General features: G+C 42.2%; 4 protein-coding genes across 4 annotated transcripts in view; 3 read left to right on the top strand and 1 right to left on the bottom strand.

Annotated features, from left to right (window-relative positions):
• kif1aa (kinesin family member 1Aa) overlaps positions 1 to 6,525 on the bottom strand; it is a gene marked incomplete at both ends in the record, with an annotated part of 53,110 nt that extends 46,585 nt beyond the window's left edge. The window contains one exon of the mRNA XM_080831881.1: positions 6,420 to 6,525. Within this exon, the coding sequence (XP_080688007.1) occupies positions 6,420 to 6,525 (106 nt within the window). The remainder of the gene's footprint in view (positions 1 to 6,419) is intronic.
• A 6,803-nt stretch (positions 6,526 to 13,328) lies between these two features.
• On the top strand, positions 13,329 to 18,690 carry LOC308382965 (allantoinase, mitochondrial; the record flags this gene model as incomplete). The annotated part of the gene is made up of 11 exons (XM_080860522.1): positions 13,329 to 13,475; positions 13,816 to 13,967; positions 14,445 to 14,559; positions 14,780 to 14,926; positions 15,480 to 15,525; positions 15,907 to 16,000; positions 16,423 to 16,609; positions 17,038 to 17,176; positions 17,803 to 17,975; positions 18,301 to 18,333; positions 18,541 to 18,690. 11 exons carry the CDS (start codon positions 13,329 to 13,331, stop codon positions 18,688 to 18,690), a joined length of 1,383 nt encoding a protein of 460 aa, XP_080716648.1.
• Positions 18,691 to 19,690: 1,000 nt separating this feature from the next.
• agxta (alanine--glyoxylate and serine--pyruvate aminotransferase a) lies at positions 19,691 to 22,327 on the top strand (the record flags this gene model as incomplete). The annotated part of the gene is made up of 11 exons (XM_080831929.1): positions 19,691 to 19,849; positions 20,080 to 20,272; positions 20,426 to 20,490; positions 20,620 to 20,720; positions 20,851 to 20,921; positions 21,113 to 21,197; positions 21,302 to 21,397; positions 21,574 to 21,643; positions 21,791 to 21,886; positions 21,998 to 22,126; positions 22,220 to 22,327. The coding sequence occupies 11 exons, from the start codon at positions 19,691 to 19,693 to the stop codon at positions 22,325 to 22,327; spliced, it is 1,173 nt and encodes a 390-aa protein (XP_080688055.1).
• Positions 22,328 to 22,755: 428 nt separating this feature from the next.
• On the top strand, positions 22,756 to 25,840 carry dtymk (deoxythymidylate kinase (thymidylate kinase); the record flags this gene model as incomplete). The annotated part of the gene is made up of 5 exons (XM_080833081.1): positions 22,756 to 22,885; positions 23,467 to 23,575; positions 24,530 to 24,620; positions 24,943 to 25,140; positions 25,608 to 25,840. 5 exons carry the CDS (start codon positions 22,756 to 22,758, stop codon positions 25,716 to 25,718), a joined length of 639 nt encoding a protein of 212 aa, XP_080689207.1. The 3' UTR covers positions 25,719 to 25,840.
• Positions 25,841 to 26,045: the final 205 nt, after the last annotated feature.

Raw genomic sequence — 26,045 nt, 5'->3', positions numbered from 1 at the left:
GCCACCAGACCCTGATCTGACTGTGTTAATCAGGAGAACTATGCCTTTTAATCACCTTTAGTGCTCAGAGACTGAGCAACGTGTGTGTGTGTGTGTGTGTGTGTGTGTGTGTGTGTGTGTGTGTGTGTGTGTGTGTGTGTGTGTGTGTGTGTGTGTATATGTGTGCGCGTTTGTGTATCTTACATCAGCATATACAAACATGTGTTTATGTAAATGTGTGTGTGTGTTTGTATCTGAGAACACCACAGCAGACCCATGTGTCTACTCTCTCAGCAAGCTCTATTAACACAAAAGGTCACCGGTCTTTTGTTCCACGGTCACTTTTACGATAGAAGTTCTATTAATGCTGAGGTGCTGAGAGCCGTGACTGACACCAGTTCTGCCACTGCCAGGGAAAAGTCAATTCCCAGTTATAATGACAACATCTGTCTCTAGACCTGCTGGATAGGGGTGTGAAAAAATATAGTTTTTTCAATTGTTAGTTTTTTTGTTTTATGCGTTGAATGATCATTATAAAACAAGGCATGAAACTTAAGGCACATTTTTTTGCTTAGGTTTTGTTTTTTAAAGCAAGCCACGTGTGCCTCAAATACAAATAATTTAGCATACCAGCCTTTCACCTTTTCTTTAATGTTTTTCACAATGTTTTTACCGAAACTTTATTGTGAATGTGTGTTCCCTTTAGAGCATTTTAATCATCTCTCCAAATATGTAGAGCTTTTATACAATATTTCATATCTCACTTCTATAATCGATATCAAATCGGAACCTAATCGAATCCAATTGAATTGAAACAAATCGTTAGCTTATGAATTGTAATTGAATCAAATCAGGGCATCTGTGTCAATCACCCTACTGCTGAAAGGGTTTTTATTCACTCAGAGGGTTTGTTATTCCCCTCATTCATTACAATCTGAGAGAGAAATTAGTTAACCTTTTGGATTGTGAAGTGCCTCCAAATGTCCTGTACCTGTCCCTGTGCAGGTTATAAACTCGTGTAATACATTTTATAAAGTGTCTTCTATCTAATGTCTGTATGATGTCTTCTGCTCTGCCTGCACACTGTGCATTGTCTATAGTTTCTCTGTCCAGCTATCTCTGTCTTCTATTTAATATCTGTATGGTGTCTAATTAGTTTTACCAAGTTCAAATGGAGACTTTTTTGGTTCTCCATCAGCCCAATTCTTCCTCTCTCTTTCCCCTTAGCTGGGGTGAGATGCATGGCCTCTGAGGGCTTTCATGGTCAATCTGTCCCTTGGATATGTGGCAGTGGAATTTGGGAGGGGAGTGGGGGAGGGGGGCATCGTCAGGACTCGCAGCATGGGTGCAGCCCATGGAACAAAGACAGGCTGGAGGTGTGCCCGCTTAGTGACAGAGAGCCTCTGTTGGGGCTCGTCCCACTCTCACGGCTATCTCACAGTCTGGCAGTGTATGGGGACCACCACCACACACACACACTTGGGAACACACACACACACACACACACACACACACACACACACACACACACACACACACACACACACACATACACATACACACACTCACACACACACGTACACATACACCAACAGACACACAGACTGCCTTGCTGAAATAATTTATTTTTGTGCCAGAGGATTCTGATGATGTAAGACAGTGTCATCCTTACCAAATACAGTTTGCTCAAAATACTGCCAACCCACCAACACCTTTTCTTTTTTTCTCAAGATATTCATGGTGTAAGAAACTGTCATCTTCAACCTCATCCAACCGATTACATTTACAGTAACAGTTCCATTACAAAACAGTCATCAAAACTACCATCACACCACATTTTCAACCACAAATACTACATCTCACCTAAGCAGACCACAGATATTTCCAACCCATGTCCCAAATTTCTGCCTAAAGAGGGAATCGTTTCTTTCCCAATCTTTCCCCTGCACTCTAATGAACGGCTGGCAGTGTCAGCAGGGTGGATTATTCTTGCCTGGCATGTCACTCACTTAGCTCACTGCCATTCTTCTGGGCTTTGTAGGGGTGGCCATTGAGCCCCTCTCCGGGCGCTCTGTGGCACAATGCAGTGGGGCCGGCTGCACAAAAGCCCCCGGCCGGTGTGCCTCCATCCCATGTCTCAGACTGCTCAAGCGCGGCCAGACATTTACACTCACAGTTCTAACATTCACTCTCTCAATAACTCACTCAGGCCCCACTCTGACCCTGTTCCACACCAATGCTGCCAGAACTTTCCTCATGACATCATCCTGTCTTTCTTTTCGAGAGATTTTTTCCCTGCCTGTCTGTGAGTTAGAGAGCACCCAAAAGGAGTTGCTGAGCAAGTGAGACAGAGAAGCAATCCCTAAGAGACCCTGCAGATGTATAAGAGAGAAAGAGAGAGAGACAGAGAAAGAGGGAGAGAGATGAAAATGATAGATCAAAGGGATCTGTGTCTATGTCTGGGGGGTGAATATATGTATGTTCTCATATGTTTGTGTGTGTTTTGGCTAACCACACACTCTAAATGCCCAAAGCATGTCTCCACATTTCTCTCCAGAGAAAGATAAATGCAAATTTAAACTGCTGTTCAGCATCACTACTTCCCTATCTATAACCTTGTTAATGTATGGTCTATTTCCTGTTGAATTACTTAGCGTTTAGTACTTTGTAAGCCACAGAGCCACTCCTTTGTTCTGCTTTTTGTTCCTTTTAAAGGACATTACTGAATAGGAGACTCGCAATGGCTTTGGTACGGCCAGGCTCGCTGTCTTCGTAGGTAATCTGGCATTGTAAATTGATTTTGTGCATCACTAGGCCTCCTCTGCTTTCGACTGAACCATCAGTGCAGCAAGAGAGCACTGGCCCTGTCTTAAGAAGGGCACATTTATTTATGGGCTCAATTTAGCTTCCTTGTTTGCCATCCCCTGTATCCTCCCTCCTCTTCGCTTACAACTCACCTAAATCAATACTCAGACAGCCTTGGCCTTTTTGTGTGGTACAGCTAAATATTTGTGACCACACCTGTATCATAAGGAGGAATTTAACATGTTTTTTGGAGATTTTTTCCTAGAAAAAGCATAGCATGACCTAACTACACATAGACAACGATAACGGCTGGTTTGAAAAATCTGCTCATTAGCAGGTAGTTGCCGCAGCAGCGTGTTCTCTTTGTTGCAGCTTGTAGCTTGAGCACATTTTGCTGAGTCAGGGGTGGGTAGGTGTTGAGGTGTCTGTGTGTGTTGAGGCAGGGTAGGGTGGGGTGGCGGGATACCTCCCGACAAAAAGCCTCCAAGGACGTTTCAAAGTTAGCTGCAGCTTCTCAGCTCACTCAAGAGCCAAACACATCAGTGTAGTTCGTCACGTCACCACAGACGACGACAATGACATCACTTCACTGGCTCTGGCACTGGCCACATCTCCCTGACGCTCGCTCTGCCGCTGAGAATGAAGTCTGCCACGTGTCCGGTCACAGTGACACCAACTGCTAAGCAGTGATGCTAGCTGAGCTGGCACCATAATGGGTAATGGATGACTGGTACATCTCATCCACACCAGACACCTAATTTTGTCACCCAGCCTTGGGAGTAGTTTTTTATTGTTCAGGCTTCATTGCCTTTTTCCCATTACGGATTGTGTTAATGGAGCACTGGAGCTCTGTGACGCCCACCCAGGGAGCACTTTTCAGGCAGCCAGAGCCAAAGTGCACCAACCTCAATAACGCATTAGTTTCCTCACAAAAAAGGAAAACATTGACATTCACATGACCTGACAACTGTATGAGCACACAGTCACTCACTACATCCAGAGGCACTACTGCATGAGGGCACCTCATTCACGAATCGCAAAACTATCATGGTCAAAAACAAATCTCCCTGCATATGAGTGACTCCTGTGCTGCAGTAACACTGTAGTAAGACTGTCAAATCTTTGAGGTTAGATTCCATACAGTAGACACTACAAAGCAGCTCATCAGACAACAAACACCCGGGTGAAACAACAGTGTGTCAGTGGCGACTGATGTCCACAGAAACCCAATAAGAGAACATGAAGCCAGCAGAGCTTTACATTCTAAAAAAAAAAGTGGCACCATTTAGCAGCCTTTCAGATTCCACAGGATACCTTGTGACCCTTAACCCTTAACCCTTAACCCTCCCTTCTGGTACAGCCCATAGATATCTATAATAAAGGCTAGATAAGTTACCCGCGTTGCTGGCCGACGGAGTCAAATGTCCGCACAATTCCGCCATTTTGAGACGGAATAGCTTGCTCAGATAGGTGCCATAATTACACATGCACAAGCTATTTATGTAAATTCAATAGGCTACTAAAACTCAGCATACAGAATGGCAACAGGAGATAAATGTATACTTTTATTATCAACTTTTTAAAAGCAATATTACTGATATAATAAAATACAGGTGATCCCACGGGATCTCGTTTCAAGGGAACGTTCAATAGAACAGACTGCACAAAATTCTGGCATCTTCATTGGCAATAAAGTCAGCAATTTCCTGTGGAAATCATAATGTAGATGTTTAACAAACCAACCCGATTGAAAATCATGTGCAACTTCAGTTTTATTATGTGCAACTTACGTTGTATTGAAAAGAAAGAACAATTATGCCTCGCCAATTGATGTAAAATGATTGAAACACAATAGCCGTGATACACAATAAAGCTGCACATTTCAACATGTTCAAGCATCGAGAATTATTACCAGGGTAATGACGTTTGTAAATCAAGTAATTTGTAAATCCGTCAAGATTTCCGCGAGATATGAGTGTAAACGATTGTGAAGATCACTGACGTTACCTAACGTACCACTGATCCCTCCCGGAACTATTCCGTCCTTAAAATGGCCTCCTGTGCGGACATTCACGAGTCCGTCGTTGCACCCCCTTGGTACAGCCCATTCTCATTCAGAGCTCCAATGATGTACACCAGCCTTGAGTTATTCTTTTCAGAGTCAAGGGTCAGGTTACTACCACCATAATTAAGAGTCTCATTGTGCTTCAAATGCAATGCAAAGACTGAAGATCACAAGGCAAGAAACCATTATTTGTTAGCAACCCTATTAACGTTATAAGGACAATGAGGCTCTGGGAAGATAAACAAATCTCAATAAAAGTGCCTATTGTGTCTTTAAGGAAAAGAAGCAAACATGGCTGCCGTGTTGTTGTTTCTGGTCATCCACAAAGGGAGGGTGGAGAAGGAAAAGGAGGAGGAGGAGCAGGCTAAATTAGGCCAAACGGTAAATATTTTACGAGGTTTCATCCATTATTGACTAATGGCATTGCCTTGCAAAGCAGACTGGAAATCAAATCTTTCCCCGAGTCCCCTCCTTGCCAAGATCCTCTACAGTATTCTTGCCATCTTCCCTGGATTTCCTCATAGCCCCACTGTAATACTGTCAGGTCTTCAAACAGAACCGATAAACTATAGAGTTACGTAAAGAGAAGTCAACCTTGACAAGTACAGTCAGCCGCTAAGACGTCCAGACAAAATTAAAAAAACTTAAGTCAAAATAGAAAATTCCACTTGTTTCACAGAAACACAAAAACGCTATCAAGGGGGGGGGGGGGGGGGAATACTATTTTGCTCCTAGTGAGATCATGAAGCACATTAAAAATAAAGAATAAATATGTATGGTTCGGTTTACCAGTAAAAAACTAAGTGAGTTAATCTATTCTGAATTTGCTAGGTTTGTTCAATAGTGCTCACAATAACATTGTAAGGTGCATACACACATAATAACTTCTTGGGACAAATGAGCGTCCTAGTTGCAATAGCTATTTCCCTTTCAAAGCATTTAATTATGCCCCGTAAATGAATACAACAACGAAGCCGAACTGAACACTGAACAACTCTATTCACACAAAACCTCTGACTTAATGACAGTGTGGCAACTACAGAAATAGAATTTCTATGTATTTCCATCCTTGTTGCCATCTCTCCACGTTATATCTGTTTTGTTCTAGTGAAAGCTACACAGAGGAGCAGCTTGTGAAGCAGATCAGACTGGCCTGTCTGTGGATTGCATTGCGGGTCAGTGCACCAGAGCCTTATAAAATTGTAACAAAATGGCTGCCTTCATGAAATCCACTTTTTTTTACATGGGTGGATGCACTCAGATGGTGTATCTTGCCAACATGCATGTGTGAACCACCTTAAAACAGTGATTAGTCCTAGGGAAGGTCCTGCATATGTGACTGTTCCTTAAAATGTCTCGATGAGTCAGCATTTTACCTTGAGAACATCTTAATAATACAAAAAGTGGGTCCAGAGAAGCGTCTCACAAAGCCTGACTTCCCAGTCAGGCAGCCAACATTGGACACATCTGTCTGAACCTCATCAGGCCTTGAAAGGCCTTGAAAAGTGTGAGCAGAGAGAAAGAGAGAGAGAGAGAGAGAGAGAGAGAGACAGAGAGGGTAGCTACTCACTGGTGGTGTTGCCAGACATCTGGATGATGCACTTGCTGTCCTTGCTCATCTCCCGTGAGTTGAAGGGGCGGACCCGCACCGCCACCTTCACTGAGGCCCCTGCCATGGCGCCTCCTGCCCCGCAGCCTCTGAGCCTGTGCTCTCTCTTTTACTATCTTCACTCCCCGTCTTTCAGCAGCAAAGAAGGTTACCTGCACCTGCCACCAAAGAAAACAGGGTTAAAGGCCATTCTCATAATTATGACAACAATCCGTGTTATTAATGTTCTTTTTACTGATGTGCTGCCGCTGTGTTGCTGTAAAATTAAACAATTCTACCAACAATTTTCTTTTCAGTCATTTTTTTTCTTCGTTTTTGTGAATGTGAAATTACACAATAGCAACTGCATTTGTACATGATGAGCGAGGACAAAAGGATCTGATTCCATTAGTCTTAAGATCCATTACACAAGGGGATATTGATTCTGAGAACCTGTTTCCACATCAATGAAAATTAAATTACTCCCATTTAAGGCCAAAGAGCCTGCGGATGTAATTGTTCCCATTTCCATGGCAACCTATCACTGCCATCACCATTAGAGTACCAATGTACTGTATATACACATAATATTTTATTACACGACAGTGGGATGACAATGTCAACCATGGCTGAACAGGTCAAAGATCAACAAGACTGTCTCCATGGCTAGAAGATCATTAGCCTCATGCAGACGACTGGTAATTCTATTGAATTCTCATGCATCTCAAGAGTTAGGTAGTGCTTAGTAAGGATGGACATGGAGACAGACTTTCAGTATAAGACAAACTGATCCAGAAATACATCAATGAATATTACATACAGCTGCCTCTACCACTCCATGGCTGGCACACCCTGTTGAAGGTGAGTGTGTTGGGGTTTCTACATAGCATGAAAAGAGGACGCCTGGTCAGCTCTAGTTATGGCGGACGGAGATACGGAGTCCGTCAGCAACAAAAGAAGTGCAGGCTCGGCTAAATGTCGGGCCGCTTGCTAGGATTACACTGGCCACATAACACACCGTACAGACAACTGCTAACTCAAACCAAGCCCCCTGAACTGTATTTCTGCTATCAAGAAACTACAGGAGGGTGACTCTGTCGCAGAAAGACAAAGCAAGTGAAATTAACTTCACAATCTAAAAATGACTCTCCTCTTAATTAACCTCACACTAAACAAACAATAGCGTTGCTCTTGTATCACTTCCGTTCATTTGCCTCTACGTGAGAAAGGCTATTTACAGACACTATTGAATCATCAGTGGACAGGCCTCTGTCTGTGATGCAGTCGTGCTGTTGGATGGATATGATGCTGTGTCATTCTCTGGCTAGGCTAGCCTTCCGCTCTCTGAAAGCACCACTTCACTTTTGGCAGAGGCAAATAGGCTCCATTTTGCGTTGACCACTCAGACTTGCTGGCATTTTTATTTTGCCAGAGGGGAAATCTATTGTCCCGACATTTGTCCACTAACTTAATACTTGCACCACCACAGAAATCACTCATAAAACTAACACACCAGTATTTTGCTACCTATGTAACATCATCATCATCATTATCAAACCTACTCTGTCACAAGACTAGTTTCTAGGAAAAGCTCATCCAGGGTAAAGCTTGAATGGGATGCAGTGCATACTGGAAGAAATGTAGGTTTCTCATTCTCCATGTATGTATTCACTACTAATGAAAACGAACACAGTGAAGGAAGTCACTAAATGCACAATTGTGGATTGTGTCATTTAATGTGCAGTATCATACCATCAGCTAGGTCTAACTGTGTAGATTAATATGACCCATTCATGACACTTGTACTTAACCAGCACCTTAAAATTAACATCTTAAATGTTCTAAAATCTTGTCCTTACCTGATCAGGACCAGTAATGTCCATTTTAGACAGCACTCTGTGTGGGATATTTTTTTACAACATGAATTGGATACCACATAGATAGGAAATAACAAATGTTGCTATAATTTCAAATTAGTCTTTTTCCTACCCCACGATTTAGGTTGATGTATGACGGGACAAATACATACAACTCCTGTGTGTGTGTGTGTGAGAGAGAGAGATAGAGACAGAGAGCGTGTGTGCGTATATGTGTGGCGTACATCCGTATTTCCTCTCTGACTCACTATTGAAATTACGTGATATCCACGTTGCTATCGTTGTGATAAATAATATACACGCAGGCAGAGGAGCATTATCTTCTTCATCTACCGCCCAGTATCCCTGCCCATTCGCGCAAATGACGACGTCACTTATGGACATATGGATATTAACATTTCACCTCACGATCTAGATCTATGTCCACCTAGTAGAGGTTTTTCCCTTATGTATGTGTAGTTTCATGGTTTGGCCTACCATGAGTTATCTTTAAAGGGCGATGGTAAAGTATTCAGGATGCAAAGGTATCATCCACCATTTTGAAAAGTGACCGTGAGCTTACCGAGGCTACGCATAGTCTGACAAGTGGATAACACCGTAAATAAGTCATTATTAGAATTGACAGTCTAAACTCTTGAATGCCAACGATATAACCTACTCATCGACTCATCTTCATATATTTCGTCAATTAAAAGTCCGACATACAGTTAGGAGCGTAAGTAACCTGTAATAATATATATATATGGATAACTAGTCGCCTAAAAGGAAATAATTCCAAGAAATAATGTCAAACCTTTGTGGAAATAATAAAATTGGTGTGGAATTCAATGTGGTAAACGACAGAGTGTCGTTTCTTTGCATGACAATGCATTTATCCGTTAAAAATCCCCACCATACCTGAGTACTTAATGGCAAAAGCCGTTGTGGGTCTGGCAGATGTTGCAATGCCCAGAAAAATCTTTGTTATCCAGCCTGGCTGCCTCAGACATACTATGGGATATTGACAGCACCTCAATAGCCGCACCCCAACGTGATCCCACCCAGGCGATCCAACACCAAACAAATATAGCCAAGCTCATTAAATCTTCATTAACCTCCGCACACAGTGCTAAAGACAGCAGATAAAGGACGGAGGAAAGTAACGCCTTACCTTTAGAGCGAGAGACCCTCCGATTAGACTGGCTTTTTACAGTATGCCTGTAACTCCTCTGGTTTCCACGGTCTGCTGTGGTCCAGGTCAGCCTCTCCGTTTCACTCTCCTCCAGGAAGAGGATCCCCCCCTTTTCCCCTTTCCTTCGTAGCGGAACTCCAGGCAGAATCGGTCCTGGATTGGTTAAACTTGCCTTGGGAGGCCTGGTGGTGATGGAGGGGGGCACAGGGTTGTTCAGGGATAACGGGGGCTTGAATGTGCCGTGGTCCAAAAGCCAAAATGGCTCTGATGTCTTCCTACGGCAAGGGATGCTGAGCTGGGCTGAGCCTGTGACATCATCACTGAGGCAGGCAGTAGCATCAATGCAGTGGCGAACGGGGAGGCAGAGAGAGAGAGTGAGAGAGAGATAGAGAGAGAGAGAAAGGAGGGGGAGGGCCTTGAGCAATGGGCACAGAAGGGCTGGGGGGAGACAAGGGGAAAGAGAGACAGAGAGATTAGTATCCTACGGGAATTCGTCTCACACACAAAGAAGACACTGCCTATGTTTAACAAGAGCTTTAGAGAGGGCAAATATTAACTGAAATAACCCCACACAGAGGCAAGAGGAAATTCCAAAAGGACAGTGATGTTGCAGAATGTTTCTGTGAATGTAATTAATGAAATAAACAAGAAAAAATTAAATAAATAATATGCGCTAGTGATAAGGCATTTGTAGATCAAGCTGAGATAACACAGGAGATTTTTTTTTTTTTTTAACTTATTTCCTCTGGCATGTGTCATTGTGACCATTTAGATGTGTGCCTTCAATTACCTAATTGTTCAATTACCTAATAGTAAAACATATCCTTTTTTTACCCTTTGCTATTAGCTCTCTGTAAGAGGGTTAGGGTCTCACTAGATTCACATACTACAAGCTACAAGAGTACATTTCTCTTTTTTTGGTGGCTCTATATTATAAATGTATCTTGCTCAGTTTGCTCTCTTCTTCCTATCTGACTTCTCTCTCTGACCCCCCCATGTTCTACCCTCTGTAAATCCTACTGAAAGTCATCCCTTGTAATACTCTCACAATGGTGGGATTCCAGTGTGACATTAACACTGTGCTCCCCCTCTGTGACTCAGCAATTACTTGCATTTTCTTGAGGTAACCTCAAATGCACAAAAAAAACATAACTAGATTAACACATTCTTTGGTGGTATGTGTACAACTTCTATATATGTTTTTGTACATAAAACAATGAATATAAAACAATGCAATTCTAGTTTTATTTGCAAAAATGGACTGATGGATAGTAAAGCAGAAGGTGATATGTGTTTTACTGCACAGCATTTAATAATACAATGAATGTAACATTTTTAAAATAGTGAAGATGCATTCTTTATTTCATTTTAAAGGTAAAACTGATGTCTTGTTACCAGGTAGAATATCGACATGTGCTGGGTTTGGTATGACTTAACACTTTTGGAGGGCACTTCACTCACTACCATCCCCTCTATTTACCTACTTCACCGTGACGTTTGTTTTTTCTTTCATCTACTGAAGTAAACAATCAAGCAGTGGGAATTAAAGATTATATGAAAATGATCTCTTTGTTTGAATATGTTTTTTTATTTGATTATGCCATCATAGCTAAGATGTCATCCAACTCATATTGCTCTGTGTAAATGCATTACCACCGGGGAAAAACAGGCTGGCAGAAAAGAAGCGTGAAAGGTAAAATGATGACGCACTATTTGTGTAGAATCTGGGTGAAGTCCATTGTTCGTTTGGCTTTTGCACAATGCAAGGGAGTGGATGAGGACCGTCTCTGTGGACGCTCTGGAAGGTACCATGGCAGGGCTGGCAAAGGGGGGAGGAGGGGGAGCCTGGTCAGGTTACAGCCCTTGTGAAACACAATGCAATTGTGTTTTCTGACCTTGTTAGCATCACGGCTAGCACGTATGCTCTACTGTACTGGATACACATGGTGACCAATGATGCATCCCTTTACTTTTCTTTCTTTTATAAATCTCTTGCATACCCTCAATACTGTACCAAATTTCTATCCCTCCCTGCTTCTGTTATCTCTCTCATGTATGACTTGTAATCAGATGTTATCACTTATAACACAATAATGATGTATCTGCAGAGCTTTGGCTGGAGCCAGAGCCCTATCACTCATATCAATCAGCGAAGAACATAATTTGCTGAACAGCGCTGTACATGCATGCTTGGATACCAAAGCACTCTCACTCTCATCCACCCTGCTGTGAATCGGGAGGCACACCCCACCACCCCCAGCAAGGGCTGCTTTTCCAGCCTAAGGAAACACAGGAACAAGAGTGTATCACTTCCTCTCACTCGCGGCGGTTCTCAATCTCATCATATGTGTTGTTCTGGTACCTCAGACCCAGTTTGGCCACTCCATCACACTTGAGAGGATGGCATCGCTCAGTTCCAATCAGTAGACTGGCATGAATCACACTTCCTAATTCCTCTGAGTGGCATGATGGGATAGCGGGCAGCTTTAATGACCCAGAGGAAAGTGCAGTGGATATGAAGGTTCAGGAGACGTGAGGGCTCTCTGGGGATGGATGGACTCCCGGGCTCTCGCCTTGACATGTCAGCACTGACCTGATCAGCCCTCTCTCTTTCCATCCATCTCTCTCTTTCATTCTGTCTGTCTTTCTTTCTGTCTCTCTCTCTCTCTCTCTCTCTTGCTCTGCCTGCATCTCTCATTCTCCCACCCTGTCTCAGCTTAGTGAAGCAGAGCTCTGAATAATTCATTTGCCCATAGAGTTATTGCTGTGAGCCCAGTGTCTGAAGAGTTTTCTTAAAGGGACGTGCACACCACCATTACAGTGAGCGAAGCATTACCAAACGCAGCCTCTTATTCTCTTCTTCCAATCATTTAGCTACAAAATGAGACATACTGAAGATTAGTGTGTTGGGTATGTCTAGTTCAATGCTGCACTTGTCTCCATTTGTCTTCTATTCTACTAAAAAATCCCATGTGCAAACAGTGAACAGTATGGACTGTAACCCTGTCATAGTATGTTATGACATGTACTAAATAATCTGAGCTTGTGGCCTTTACTGCCAAGCGAATTTAGGACCCTCCTTTCCATATGAAACATTTTTTTTGTTCTTGTCTGATGTCCGTCTGATGTGGACTTCGGCATCTCAGGATCACTTATTAACATACTATTTGAACTCACAGAGGAAAGTCTGTAATTATTGTTACAGTGCTTTGTTTGTCCCTTTTTATTTCTTTAAGTTCACCCAGGTGTTCTATATCTGATTGGTGATCAGTGAGGAGCACATGAGCAAGGGAAAGAAGTGGTTCAGATCTCCTGTCCAAGAAGTAGAACGAGAGGCCTGGGGGACTGCTTTTCTTTCTGCCTCTCAGCCAGGGATTTAACTTAGTGTTGCTGTTGATTTTTGTTTTGTTGATTACGCTGGCTGCCCATGAGCATTATGTAAAATTATGTAATAGTGTTTAGAATCATAATGTGATGAATGTATTCAATTGTATTCAATTGTAGGAATGTATACAATTCCTCTCTATCTTAATCAAAATAGCTCGGCCTCTGTCCTGTCCCACTGTGACACTCTCAAGGCCTACTTCCTGCACAAGAGAGTGAGGACTTCGTGTCATTACATGTTTCCTCATTCCTATTGGCTTTTTGTGATCGCAGTTTGAGCATGGAACAGCAAGAGAGCAGAGGAGAGGTCAACAAACCCTTATCATGCTGACCACACTCACTTGCGTAAGACACACACAGACAGAGGTGCGTCAGCCCAGAGGTGCTTCAGCATACTCATGAGCAACCAGTTCTGCAGCTAGAACATTACAACGAAAAAAGAGCGAGAGAGGTGGACAGATGGAGCCTGGAGCAACTGTGCGCGCGGTGAGGAGCCAGAGAGTCTTGTGCGGGGATGAGATTCGGCCCGCCCTCATCCTCATCAAAGACGGAAAGATTGAAAACATCCTCCCTGGTCTAGATGTGGGCCCGAGTGCATCCGCTGAGGTATGGCACGTTGCGACTCCAAGAAAGTGTGCACCACTTATGCCCCCTAGTGGGTGGAGGAGGCAGTTCGTTGTGATCATTCCATGTTGATTTGGACAACTACTGTTTTTGAAATCAGTATTCAAATATGATTCTAGATTCTAGAAGTACGCATTAGACACACCTGATACGAGATGACTTAACTACAGCGTCTGTCAGGGTATAGGTTAATGTTATTATAATGTATTGATGTTACATGTGATAAAATGTTTCTACTTTTGTTAAATGTTTTCATGTATAATGTGACAATATTCTCTTTTGTTATCATGTTTGAATGAACATTGTTTACCTCTGTGGGCAGGTGCTGGATGTGGGGAACAGGCTGGTGATGCCAGGGATCGTGGACTGCCATGTGCACGTGAATGAACCAGGCCGCACGACCTGGGAGGGCTACTGGACAGCCACTCGGGCCGCTGCAGCTGGGGGCGTCACTACCATTGTGGACATGCCCCTGTGAGTGCAGAGGCTCAAAGAAAGGAATGGCAGACTATAAAGCTCAGGAAAGAGAGACCTGTGTGGGGAAACTGTGTAAACAAACAGTGTCAACAAAGACATCTGATGACCTTCAGTGTTCATAGTCCAAGTGATCTGCATTGATCACAGTGCAATTGCTTGTTATCTTTGTAATGATTTAAAGGATCTAGCTATGTTAGCATAGCCTAAAAGCACTGGATTGAAGTATAAGTATAGGATGGCTAAAAATTGTATCTAAATCTTTTATTCTTTTCAATTAATCTCCTGTTTTAATCCCCATGCTGCATCAGTTACATTCACTTAGTACTGGACATGGTTTTAGCACATTTTCACACATTAGACTTGCCTTCGAAGCTTGTCTGCAAGCAGATTGTTATGATGAAGGTAGCAGTCTAATTCAGCAGCAAAGGAATCATAAAAGACCACACATCATCTCTCTGCGTTCTGTTCCCATAGCAACAGCATCCCGCCAACCACGACTCTTGGCAACTTTCGTGAGAAGATCCAGGCAGCAACAGGCCAGTGCTTTGTAGACACTGCCTTCTGGGGAGGGGTCATTCCAGGCAACCAAGTATTGAGTGCACTTTTATTTGATTACCCCAGATTACTGTAAAAGACAACAGTGTTTCATTCTATGTTTTTTTTCAAGTCTGTAAATTGTGTTTTTTAGCCTCAAGCATGCTTTGTAAAACAGAAAGACAGAAAGGCCATGACTGGCCATACATACATGTACGTGCATGTGAATGTGTGTACATGTATGTCCATATCTCCAACGGGTTTCTCTGTTTCAGCTGGAGCTGCGGCCCATGATCCAAGCCGGGGTGGCAGGGTTTAAGTGCTTCCTGATCCATAGCGGTGTGGATGAGTTCCCTCACGTCAGCGACAGTGACCTGCACGCAGCCATGCAGCAGCTCCGGGACACAGACAGCGTCCTGCTGGTAACACCACCACTAAATATCAACAGTCATGAAAATACTGTTCTGGAAGTATGCTGCTGTACTCAGTCTACCCTGCAACAGGGCTTACATAACTATTATAATAAACATGCTAATAAAGTCTGCAGAAGCAACTGAAGCTTGGAGTCTGGCTGCTACATCTGCTAGAAGTTGATACATAAAAGGACTATACACTCCAACAATCTGTTTCAAAAGAGCTTTTTATTTTCAAAATAAAGCGCAGCTTTGATGAGTTTCCATATTTACAATATTGAATACTGATGGTAGTGTATAGCCTAGTATAAGCACCTTGAGACTTCTTTGTTTGTTAAAGTATGCTATATAAATACAATTCATTATTATTATTATAAGTGTGGTGGGTGCTACAACATTTGATGCTATGTAGTGCAGCTATATAGGAGAGCCAATATATTGTCATCTCATTATCGCCATTTTATATTTAAGGGATTTCACTTGTATTGTATAGAAGTTATTTGAACCTGAATAATATACTCTGAGCTCTATGGAAAAGTTTTCTCTCCGTCCTTTCTGTCAGTTTCATGCTGAGAGGGAGATTCAGCAGCCTCTGGGAGAGAGTGGGGGTAAGACCTATTTATGTGCCTTCCTCTGGTAGTCAATTTATTATAAATCCATATTTGTTGTAAAGCATGGTGCTTTCTCTAGTAAAGAAATATCCGTTTAAATTCCCTGATGTTGCAAAATGTCAATAATCTCTCTATGAAGGCTGATTTAAAATAAAAGATAGACATCTAGATGTCAGGAATACTGATGAAGTTCAGGATCTGTTGCTGTAACAAAACACCTGATCAACATACCTGGCTTTTATGCTGAGAAAACAAACATAAAAGTGAAAAGGCCTGTTATGTCCATAGACAAACACTGTTGCTTTTACACCTAGACCCATGTGAATGCTCAACTTTTTACACTTAGACCCATGTGAATACTCCACCTTTTACACCTAGACCCATGTGAATACTCCACCTTCCTCAACTCCAGACCTGACATCATGGAGATGGAGGCTATACGAACAGTCACCCAGCTCTGCTTGCAGTACCAGTGAGAGACCAATTTTACAACTTCCATATTGACTGTATCTAACTGGTGTGGGAAACAATGGCATGGACAAACACCTAATAAAAGTGTTTACTAAAAGTTCCCTCAATCGCTTGCTAGTATTAGATATAGTTTCTGAAATTGCTAAGATATTGTATAAACATATACATTTCTTTGAAGGTTACAAATGGGGTCAGTCACAAATAAGGCCAAGAGGTCAAGGAGGGATACAATTCTGCAGGGTGATCCATACACTTATTATGAACGGGAGCGACACAATGCATTGAATGGGTTATTTGGCCAGCCATCATGCTTCTCTCTTCCTAATATTACAAACTGAAGTATAGGCAGCTCTTTATTTTCTGAGAGTGCATCTCCAGGTTGTTTAAACCTGTGATACCTGCTCACACTACCTCTGGTCTTAGGGTGCGATGCCACATAGTGCACCTCTCGTCTGCCCAGCCGCTGGAGCTAATCCGGGCAGCGCGGCAGGCCGGGGCTCCCCTGACGGTGGAAACCACCCACCACTACCTCAGCCTATCGGCTGAACACATCCCCTCAGGGGCCACACAGTTTAAATGCTGCCCACCCATCAGGGGCATCGCCAACCAGGTAAATACTGCACGGGGTCTCTCTGCTGGCCAATGAGAAGAGAGAGCAATGAGATGGAGACAGTGAGAAATGGCTTTATTACTTTTTAGAAAATAGACTTTGCCTATTTATTGATCTAACTCTGCCATTCCTTCTTCAAACCTTCTGTGACATTTTGCAACATGTCTGCTATATTTGCTCTCCCAAAACAAAGTGGCCTAGGTATATTGGGTGAGAGGACTAATCTTATCCCTTCACCAACTGAAAAGATGGTGGCAACATTCTTATTAAGGCAACACAGGGTTCTGAAAAGGGGAGGAGGGTCTACACTGCAGCGTGACTAAACATAAAGCACACTGAGGAGATAAACCCTAATACAACATGATCTGATAAGGCCTAATTACTAATGTGTCAAAAAAGAGATATCAGCGGTTTGCTGTGCCTAACAGGAGCAGCTGTGGGCCGCGCTCAAAGCCGGAGACATTGACATGGTAGTATCCGACCACTCCCCCTGCACACCTGACCTGAAACGATTGGACAGTGGAGACTTCACTGAGGCCTGGGGAGGGATCTCGTCCCTGCAGTTTGGTAGGCCATGATTAACACATCTGGTTAATCTATAGTCAACTCTCTTTCCCACTCACCTCCTCCACACAGAAACATACTTACAGAGACATATATGGCCACACAGAGACACAGGCGCAGGTACTAACACACTCTCGATGTTTGTCTAACAAACACTCAGCAGCTTTCTGTTTCTTCTTTTCTTTCCTCTGTGTCTGTTTTTCTTGAGGACAAAGTCCTTAGGGAACTTAACAAGTAACAACACATAAGCACCTGTTTACCATGGTGTCTAATAATTTACTGCTGAGAGGGACTGAGCTAAGGGATTTGGTCAAAGTCCCAGCACTACCAGGCAACATAAATGACTCCAATTAAAATCTCCATAACCCCTATGTCCCTGATCACTACATAAATGGTCCGCCTCCAGAGTAATTTTGCTGACTATAGAGAAATGCACTTCAGCTTTTTCATTCTAAAATGACTCAGCAATGGAGATCTTCGCTGTCCCCAAAAAGATGAGTCTGTAAGCTGAATCTGGACGTATTGTTCGGTTGACTGTGCTTGTATCTCTAACATTAAATATCTTATTAACCTAGCACTTTGTATCCAGTGATGCATATGTCTCTCTAATGATATCTGTCTATTTGAAGGGCTGCCTCTGTTCTGGACATCTGCATGCAAGAGGGGCTTTTCACTTGCTGACACAGTAAGACTCCTCTGCCAGAGAACAGCCCAGCTCTGTCGCCTAGACAACCAGAAGGGGAGCTTGCGTCTTGGTCATGACGCAGACCTAGTCATCTGGGACCCTGAGAAAGAGTTTGAGGTCAGCCACTCCAAATGAAGAGAATGTGATTGTGTTTGTGTGTGTGTGTGTGTGTGTGTGTGTGTGTGTGTGTGTGTGTGTGTGTGTGTGTGTGTGTGTGTGTGTGTGTGTGTGTGTGTGTGTGTGTGCATGCATGAATGAGTGGCTTGGTGTTTGCAGATGGTTTGGTTGTCTCCTGTCTTGAGGTCACGGAAACAATGTATAATGATAGGACCAGTTTTTTAGGACAATCGGAAATCTTGTCTTCAAATATCTGTTTTATGAACTCCTTTAGAACACCACATAAGTCACTCTGATGTTCACATATATATTTGGGATTTTACAGGTGACAGAAGGAAGCATCCATCACAAAAATAAGGTCAGTCACTTTTATCTGTCTGAAGGCAGATCTCCCTCAAGTTATGACTATTTGGTATTACAGTATATATGATATTGTTTTGTTTTCAGTTAATTTACTAATCAATTCTGGCATTATGCAGTTCTGACTGAATGACACTGCAATTATTTATTATCAATATTATTTCTTTCTCTCTCTCTCTCTCTCTCTCTGTCTCTCTCTCTCCAGCTGACACCCTACCTTGGCAAAACTCTGAAAGGGGAGGTGTACACCACCATAGTTCGGGGCAGAGTGGTATATAAGCAGGGCTCCTTCTCTCAGCAGCCCCTTGGGAGGCACCTCCTCCTCAGCCACGGCCGCACTCAGGCCTCCCTTTGAAGAACCAGGACAAAATCAGCAGCACCATCAACAAAATCACAAATGCAAGCCTCACCCCAGTGTATGCAGCCTTCAGTGTATGCAGATTCCGGCCACTAAAAAAAAGCATTATGCTCATTTATGAATGTGGGGGGTCCTGTTTTGTTGTTGTTACTGTCAAAGGTGCTATATTTAATTGTGTTCATTAGGCCATAATAGGTCCTTACTTAACCTACATATTTCTTTATGGTCATTTTTTTTTTTTTTTTTTTTTTTTAAAGCTACCATCTTCAACCATAATGTTGACAATGGTAACAGATGGTAATCATTGTTTGTAACACATTTCGGAAAGTTCAAATGTATTGTAATTAAACCAGTCCCTTAAATGAATTGGCACTTGGTCACAGTGTGGGCGTGAGCCATTTATCATTCTGTATTGCACAGGCCAACTGTGTGTGTTTCTCTTAGCAAACATTGCAGAGGATCAGTGCAAACAGACGGCTGGAGAAAATCGCGTTTCGCAATGCCAAAACAAAATGTTAAGATAAATAGTATTGAATGGAGGGGCTGCAGTGAAGTATATTCATTAATGTTCTTCCACATGAATACACTTATTTTCAAGTTCAAATAAGTTTTTGTTTAAAATTGTGTTGTTAATAATTAAACAGTGGGGCACCTCAGAGACTGATTAACCTTTGCTGTGGGCTGATGTGGATGACTTAGCACTATAGACTATGGTTTCTTTATTGAACTCTACAGACAAATGTTGCGGCAAATTAGCGATACATCAAAAGCCTATACATTATAGTTTGAATAGAAAGAAGAATACGGGAAAACAAAGGAAGTTATTCTCGTGTTCCCTCTTCGCCCTCATCTGTTTTGATACAAACGCAACCACGTAACCTAGCCTTGCGAGGAGGATAGGCCAATGAGGTGCAGTCTGACCGGCTCAGGTGGGGGCAACTTTTGTGAGTTCATCTGTAGTTTTACGATAACGTGCCTCTAGTCCAGACACAAAAATATGCTGTCCGAGACTATTCCCCCGCCAACATGCTTGCTGAAATCCTACGTGGTACCTCACCGCCACATGTTCGGACCTGGACCCTCCAATGTCCCTCCTCGGATTCTGACGGCTGGGGCTCAGCCGATTTTAGGGCACTTGCACGCTGAGACTGTAGAGGTAACTTGATTTTAAATATATCGTGTCTCAGCAACCACATCGAAACACAGCATGCCTTTTACTTTCCTCCATTTTAGAAAGAAATGTTTTAATTGTAATATGAAACGACAATGCTGATATGTTTATAGACAACAGCAGAAAGTATCTTCCTATGTTTCTGTTGGAGAGTTAATTTTGATATATAGGCTAATTAAAATCACCTCCCTGATAAAAAGTCCGTTTGTTCATAGATCATGAACCACATCAAAAGTGGAATCCAGTATGCTTTCCAGACCAACAACAGCATGACCCTAGCAGTGAGCGGCCCAGGCCATGCAGCCATGGAGTGTGCCATCTTCAACTCACTGGAACCAGGAGAGAGCATCCTTATAGTAGTGAATGGCATCTGGGGGGAGCGAGCATCTGAGATGGCAGGGAGGATAGGTGCCCTATGACTTATACATCTGCACTATGTGTATTACTGATAGGTTTACTGTTAGAAATATGTACAGTATGTCTATGCTGTTTCAATCATTAAAAGGGATCGTAGTTCAATGCTATGTAATAAAGTCACCTTTGTGCACTTGTATGTCATAGGTGCCAGAGTTAACACAGTGGTTGCAGCTCCTGGTGGGTACGTTACCAATAAAGACATAGAGCAGGTAATCTCAATCTTAAACTTAGTCTTAATGGTTTAGTGGTGTCACTGAACTTGTACGTATTTGTTGTGAAACACTGAATGTGAGGTCTCCGGGATATTGAACCTTGGTATTAACCAACATTCTTTTCAGGCCTTACAGAAATATAACCCTGTGGTGCTATTTCTTTGTCATGGAGAATCTTCCACTGGGGTGGTTCATCCTCTTGATGGCATTGGTGGTCTATGCCACAGGTTAGATACCAAGTACATTTGCGTCTCATAGATTTGTCATTTTACACTTATAATGTTTATTCCCATAGAGAATGTCCCCAGTATTTCGGTGACAATGATGGTTATGGTTTACTTGGCATTGTTCTACTAGGCACAACTGCTTGTTCCTGGTTGATGCAGTGGCCTCACTGGCTGGTGCACCCCTCCACATGGACATACAAGGTGAACTGTCTTAACAACTGTAAAAGAGCATGAACATGAATACCACATTAACAAACAAGATAAAATGTACTCATTGAGGGACTGATCATTGGGATACAATACAAAATATATTTTAATCTTAAACATCAAAACATACAGTAAATTAATGGTAAATGTTATTCTTATTGATTAAGATTGTGCTGTTCTCACAGAAATAGACATTTTGTACACTGGTTCGCAGAAGGTCTTGAACGCCCCTCCAGGGACTGCTCCCATCTCCTTTAGTGAGAGAGCATGGTGAGGGAGAGTGACAATATACAATGACAATTCTCTGAGACTTGATTTATGAAAAGTCAGAACCTTTTTTTCTGATAGTATTGAAATTTGTCCTCAAACTACAGTCAGAAAATCTTCAACAGGAAGACAAAGCCTGTATCCTACTTCCTTGATATGAGCTGGTTGGCCAACTACTGGGGCTGTGATGGCACACCAAGAATGTGAGCATCCAGATGCAAATGATTCCTACCTTAAGTAGTCGCATTGTCTGTTACTCATTGTCTGTGGTCATATTCGTACACTGAAAAGAATTTCCAGAGACATTGCACTACATGTGAATACAAAGTCAAAGTTATGATGATCAAACCCAAAAGTAACTAAGCTGAGTGTATTGCAGGTACCACCACACTGGGCCTGTGTCTGGTTTCTTCAGTTTGCGGGAAGCCCTAGCCATTCTTGCTGAGACGGTGAGTCAGTGAATGATACAATGGAGAGATTCAATACCTGAGTTATATAAATGACAATTATAGCTCATTTCCTATGCAGTTCCACTGTTTAGCTGTGTTATAACTGTTGTGCTGGTGCAATGAAGAGGAAATAATCTTGTGTTTCAGGGTCTGGAGAACTCTTGGAAGCAACACAAAGAAGTGGCTGAGTATTTCCATGAGGGTCTTGTGGCAATGGGACTCAAATTGTTTGTGCAGGACAAGGTAAACAACAGCTATTAAAGAACAACAGCCAGAGTTATTACATCCAAGTCTGTTTTCCACCGTATGAAGAATAGTTTATCCACATTCTGAAATGTTGTTATCTGCTGGCAGTTATTGAGGTTGCCCACAGTGACCACTATTGTCGCCCCTTCTGGTTATGACTGGAAAGAGATCACTGCCTACATCATGAAAACCCACCAGATTGAGATCTCTGGAGGGCTCGGACCGTCTGCTGGCATGGTGAGATGTGCATGGCTTTTTATCTTGCTTCAGTGAGTGTACTTAAAACGTAACATTTTCCTGAGATTCCTAACTTGTGTTTTTTTTAAACAGGTTCTGCGGGTAGGCCTGATGGGCTGCAACTCCACCAAGGCCAATGTGGACATGATATTAGCAGCGCTTGCAGATGCTCTTAAACATTGCCACAAAAGCAGAGTCTGACACCTATCCAGTGTCCTGATTTATCATTGATGAAGGTTTATACTGAAAGATGCACCTGGAAATGTATTCTCACTTTTCTTTCAAAATGTTGATAAGAGAAAATAAAGGAATAAATTGCTGTCAACAAATTAAGGTGTTTTGTGTTTTGATTTGATGTGGTTTATTGAATTTGGCTAATGATGTTATTGTAACAGTAAGACATCCACAGTAAGGAAACACTAGATGGCGTCTTTGCCCCAAAGTCTCTTTCTTTAGAATCTGAGCGAGACTGTTACTTTGAAACACATGAAATGTAAGGGAAACAGGATATGACACAACGGTTTTTGTGGAGAAAGGCGCGCATTAGTGTTTACCCTGCATTCAAGTGGACCTCAAGGATTTTTTTTTTTTTTTTAAATACGGTTTTTACCGATTTTCTTTGGAAGAAAATGACTTGCAGAAGAGGTGCTTTAATTGTGCTGGAAGGAGTTGACAAGGCTGGGAAAACTACGCAATGCAAGAAATTGGTTCGAGCGTTGCAGGAAAGCGGAAGACCAGCAGAGATGATGAGATTTCCCGGTAAAACAATTTTGGCTCCAGATGATTTCTCAGTTAGGAATGTCACTTAGTAAACATGTCATAATTTAACGTCATGGTGTTTATTTTCTAAATATACATTGTTTATGGTCTGTTTGTTTATCTTTCACATTTTACGTTTCCTAATCTTTGGTGGAACGAACTGCCTAGCACTACCCCAGAGCAGGGGCGTCCCTCTCTACCTTTAAGAAGCTTTTGAAGACCCAGCTCTTCAAAGAGCACCTCCCTTCCTAACTGGCACTTCGACTAGTGCTTAACTTCGGTTACAGCAGTTACATTCCTGCACTTCTATTTCTTTTCTATATCTTATGTAAAGTAGTATTTATTGTTACACTAGGTCTCTATTGCTCCTAGCATGACTGTTCTCTCCGTTGTACGTCGCTTTGGACAAAAGCGTCTACTAAATGTAAATGTATTCTAAGAAATCTTATATTGTATTATATTGCTAAATTACCTATCTGCTTTCCAGAATCCCCTTGGTATAATGACTACTGGATTGAATGTCTTACTGAACCCCTATCCAGTTATGTGTAATGACGTTTCACTATTTTAATACCATACAGACAGAACTACAAAGATTGGTCATCTGATCAGCTCCTACCTGGAGAGAAAGAGCAACTTGGAGGACCACACGGTTCATCTGCTGTTCTCCGCCAACCGTTGGGAGCTCGTGTAAGACTTTAATATTTAAGACATAATACAGAACTCGTTTTTTTTATGAGCATATGGTTTCACTTTCTGGGGTTTGTGGTTAGATGGATTATTGGCTGATCTGACATCAGTTGGGCTAAACTGATTTGAATACACACGTTTGCTGTCCAATCTTGTGTGAGAGTGTGTGCAAAATGAGAGCAAACCTTTATATTTTGCCGACCTCGTTTCCAAATCCCTTTAGCATTCATAATAAGTTGCAGACTAAAGCAGTTACATTACCTACTGCAGCTATCCCTAGCCATTTTGATCAACTGAGCAGGCAAAAATGTCCAAACTATACCTATGCAGATTCCCTATGAATCTGTCTAACCTTATCTCATCAATTCTCTGGAAGCATTATTGATCACCCGGTGTGGACGCCCTGTGCTGGAAAACATATTAGATTAGATTCAACTTTATTGTCATTGCACAGAGTACAAGTACTGAGACAACAAAATGCAGTTTAGCATCTAACCAGAAGTGCAAAAAAGCAGTAAAGTACATATCTATAGTGGTAATATATAAATAATAATAAAATAGATATAGCAGTATGAAATAAGATGTTTACAGTATGAACAGTAATGTGGTTTATGTGGAATATATGCAAACCTGACAAATGGAAAAACGGGATTTGCATAGAATTACTGAAAATCGTGAACCAGATGCAGACAACATGCCATGAATAATCCCCATCATGGCTGAGGCGTGTAGCTAGAGAGGCACACTCAACAGGTCTATATGAAGAACTGTTCATCTTTTTCATCAGTTTGTTAGATGTGGATTAACAGCAAACTGGACTTAATCCAGCCTTCTGATGATAATCCATTTTCAGCAAGCTAAACAAAAAGAACAGATGTGTTTAAAACCAAAAGCGTTTGTGCTGTTCTGCACATTCTCCACTGTCTAATGTGATGTTTTGGTTCTGCTCTAAAGGCCAGAGATGAAGGAGAAGCTGGAACAGGGGATCAGCCTTGTGGTGGACCGCTACGCATTCTCCGGTGTGGCATTTACCAGCGCCAAACCAGTGAGTCGCTTCCAGAGGCTCCCAAATGTGCTCCGGAGTAAAGTCAGATTCCTTCAGCTCCAGTAGACACAACATTCTATTTTTAGCCGTAATAGTGGTTGTGCAGTTACCATTTCCCTCACAGCATCCCTGGACTTTCTGTTTGAATCACACATCTGTATTGTTTTTTGTAAAAGTCCTTTGGTCTGTGTCAAGGGAATTGTACAACACAGCAGTAACTGAACCTAGTATCTGTACTTTGAACGTCATATTTTAATTGCATCACTTTTCACTAGGGAATCACTGCCAGTTAACTGAATGGTGAAATGGTGTTTCTATGCAGGGCTTCAGTTTGGACTGGTGCAAAGGCCCAGACGTGGGCTTGCCGAAGCCTGACCTGGTGATGTTTCTGAGCCTCAACCCTGCTGAGGCAGAGGGTCGTGGGGAGTTTGGGACGGAGCGGTATGAGACCACCGTCTTCCAGAGGACTGTCCAGAGCAGGTTTGAGCAGCTGATGAAGGACCCTTCAGTCAACTGGCAGGTAGGCTGCCTCACATTGTCATTGTGACACCTGTGTACCTTTAACATGTAATGTGTTGGTTTTTGCCTGATCACGAGAGCGACGGAGAAAAAAAAAGCATTATAGGCAGTCACCCACCTTCAAAATCTCACACCATGTAAGGAGGACAGATAAAAAGCTTTGACAGAACCAGGAACTGAGGCAGCTCCAGGCAAAGAACTAGAAACTGAGGCAGATACGTTTATGGCAGACTGACAGCTGCATTTAGGATATTTAGTCTTACTTTTGATCACCGACTAAAGTGTTGTCAGTAGTATAGAAACCCAAGGTTGAGAGAGCAATTGTCCACACTTGCTTCAGTGAAAAAGTAATAGTGATATGTGATTATTTAAGACTTAAACTGTGCTGAGTATTTTGTATTGTTTTAGGAAGAAGTAATACCTTGTCCTAATCTGCTGTTAATCTTCTGTTAATCTGACCTTTGCCAGGTTATTGATGCAGCCAGGAGCATAGATGATGTACACACAGACATAAAGGAACACACAGTGAACATCATCGATAAGGTGGAAGAGCAACCACTTGGAGACCTTTGGAAATGAACCAGAGGTGCCGCTAATCGCATGCAGTATGCATGAAGCTCTGTAGACCATGTATTTATTATCTATTATGAAAGATTGCAGACACTATTTACCCTGCAGATGAAACCACTGCTGCTCAGCAGGTAGAAGAGTGATAATTTAAACTGTTAAACAGATCCAGTGTATTTCCTCATTCTCTATGACAACTTTTCACTTGTGTCCAAAAAAGGATGAAATCTAACTGTTGAACTTTTTTTTTCTGCATTTGTTTTCATTTTCTTGCCTTTTTAAAAACAAATAATTTTCTTGTATAATTTTATTTTTTTTCCTTTTATTTGTCATATGCAC

This window comes from Sprattus sprattus (assembly GCF_963457725.1).
Source record: "Sprattus sprattus genome assembly, chromosome: 2".
NCBI classification, from domain to species: domain Eukaryota; kingdom Metazoa; phylum Chordata; class Actinopteri; order Clupeiformes; family Clupeidae; genus Sprattus; species Sprattus sprattus.
Note: the sequence above shows the minus strand (reverse complement) of the source record. Positions and strands in the feature narration are given on the sequence as shown.